The sequence below is a fragment of the Octopus bimaculoides genome, chromosome 14 (genome assembly GCF_001194135.2).
Source record: "Octopus bimaculoides isolate UCB-OBI-ISO-001 chromosome 14, ASM119413v2, whole genome shotgun sequence".
Classification (NCBI taxonomy): domain Eukaryota; kingdom Metazoa; phylum Mollusca; class Cephalopoda; order Octopoda; family Octopodidae; genus Octopus; species Octopus bimaculoides.
The window spans coordinates 14,042,764-14,044,801 of NC_068994.1; the positions used below are offsets into that span (position 1 = coordinate 14,042,764).

Here is a 2,038-nt window from a genome sequence, read left to right on the forward strand (position 1 = left end):
TTTTGCCGAACCGCTAAGTTACGGGGATGTAAACACACCAGCATCGGTTGTCAAGCAATGTTGGAGGGACAAACACAGACACACTAACATATACACACACATACATATACATATATACGACGGGCATCTTTCAGTTTCCGTCTACCAAATCCACTCACAAGGCATTGGTCAGCCTGAGGCTATAGTAGAAGACACGTGCCCAAGGTGCCACGCAGTGCGACTGAACCCGGAACCATGTGGTTGGTAAGCAAGCTACTTACCACACAGCCACTCCTGCGCCTATATGTGGAAAGTACTTTAAAAAAAAAAAAAAAATTTAATCTCATGGTGTTAGGAAGAGCGTCCAGCTGTAAAACCCTTGCCAAAACAGACACAGTGGCATAAGGTACTTTTTCTACCTGGCTGGCTCCTGTGAACCGTCCTACCCATGCATGCATGGAAGATGGATGTTAAATAATTATGATGATGATGATGATGAGTGTTGTTAAATTTAATGTGTGACTGTGTGGTAAGAAGCTTGCTTCTCAACCACATGATTTTCAGGTTCAGTCCCACTGCATGGCATCTTGGGCAAGTACCTTCTATAGCCTTAGGCTGACCAAAGTTTTGTGAGTGGATTTGGTAGACAGAAACTGAAAGATGACCCTCGTATGAGTGGCTGTGTGATAAGTAGCTTGCTTACCAACCACATGGTTCCGGGTTCAGTCCCACTGCGTGGCACCTGGGGCAAGTGTCTTCTACTATAGCCTCAGGCCGACCAAAGCCATGTGAGTGGATTTGGTAGACGGAAACTGAAAGAAGCCCGTCGTATATATGTATGTATATATATATGTGTGTATGTATATGTTTGTGTGTCTGTGATTGTCCCCACAACATCGCTTGCAATCGATGCTGGTGTGTTTACGTCCCCGTAACATAGCGGTTCGGCAAAAGAGACCGATAGAATAAGTACTAGGCTTTCAAATAATAAGTTCTGGGGTCGATTTGCTCGACTAAAGGCGGTGCTCCAGCATGGCCACAGTCAACTGACTGAAACAAGTAAAAGAGAGTATCATCATCGTCATGTAACATCTGTCTTTCATGCTTGCATATATATATATATATTTATATCTGTATGTGTTTGTCTTGGTGCCTCACATTCCTTGGTCTTGTCAATGATGGATGCTCAACTGCTAGAAATAGCAACGACTCCTCTCCTCACCAGCAATATATAGAAAAACAGTGTCGAGAACTCTTAACTCTAAGCCCTCTCTCCCCACTTCTTCCTCTGCCACTAATCAGTATTTTATTGCATATTTCAGGAGCTCAAAGTTGTAATGCTGGAAGATTTGGCTCACCATTTCTCAATAAAAACACAGGTAAGGTTAACAGCTCTTTCTGATTCTTAATATATTACTGCCTTGTGTATTAAGCAAGTCTTGCTCCAACCTCTTCCTTACAATATAACCACCTCTGTGACAATCTTTCTACCCTAACTACGAATATCACAATCATTACTCATCTATCATCATCATCACGATAATTAACATTATAATTGTCCCTGCTACCACCATGTTTTTTCCTTCCAAAGATTAAACAGCAGATTTATAAACATTATAGACCTTCATTTCACTCTTCCTCAATCTAGTCCCTCACTCACGTCATCCGCCCCCATTCAAGCTTTGTCCAATCTCACCACAACCACACACTCCAATCCCACACTCACTTTATGCAACTTTACCACAACCACGCTCACTCCAATCCTACACTCACTTCATCCCATCTCATTCTAGTCCCACTCTCACTTTATCCCATTCCATTACAATCCCACACTCACTTCATCCAACCCCTCTACAACTCCACACTCACTTCACCCAACCTCACCGCACCCACACTCACTTCATCCAACCCCTCTACAACTCCACACTCACTTCACCCAATCTCACCGCACCCACACTCACTTCATCCAACCCCTCTACAACTCCACACTCACTTCACCCAACCTCACCACACCCACACTCACTTCATCCAACCCCTCTACAACTCCACACTCACTTCA

The 2,038-nt window shown here is 43.7% G+C and overlaps 1 protein-coding gene across 1 annotated transcript in view; it reads left to right on the forward strand.

Annotated features, from left to right (window-relative positions):
• Window positions 1–2,038, forward strand: part of LOC106874303 (DDRGK domain-containing protein 1) — a 34,293-nt gene that overhangs the window by 31,262 nt on the left and 993 nt on the right. Inside the window, exon 7 of the mRNA XM_052972684.1 lies at window positions 1,282–1,358. Coding sequence (XP_052828644.1) covers window positions 1,282–1,358 — 77 coding nt within the window. The remainder of the gene's footprint in view (window positions 1–1,281; window positions 1,359–2,038) is intronic.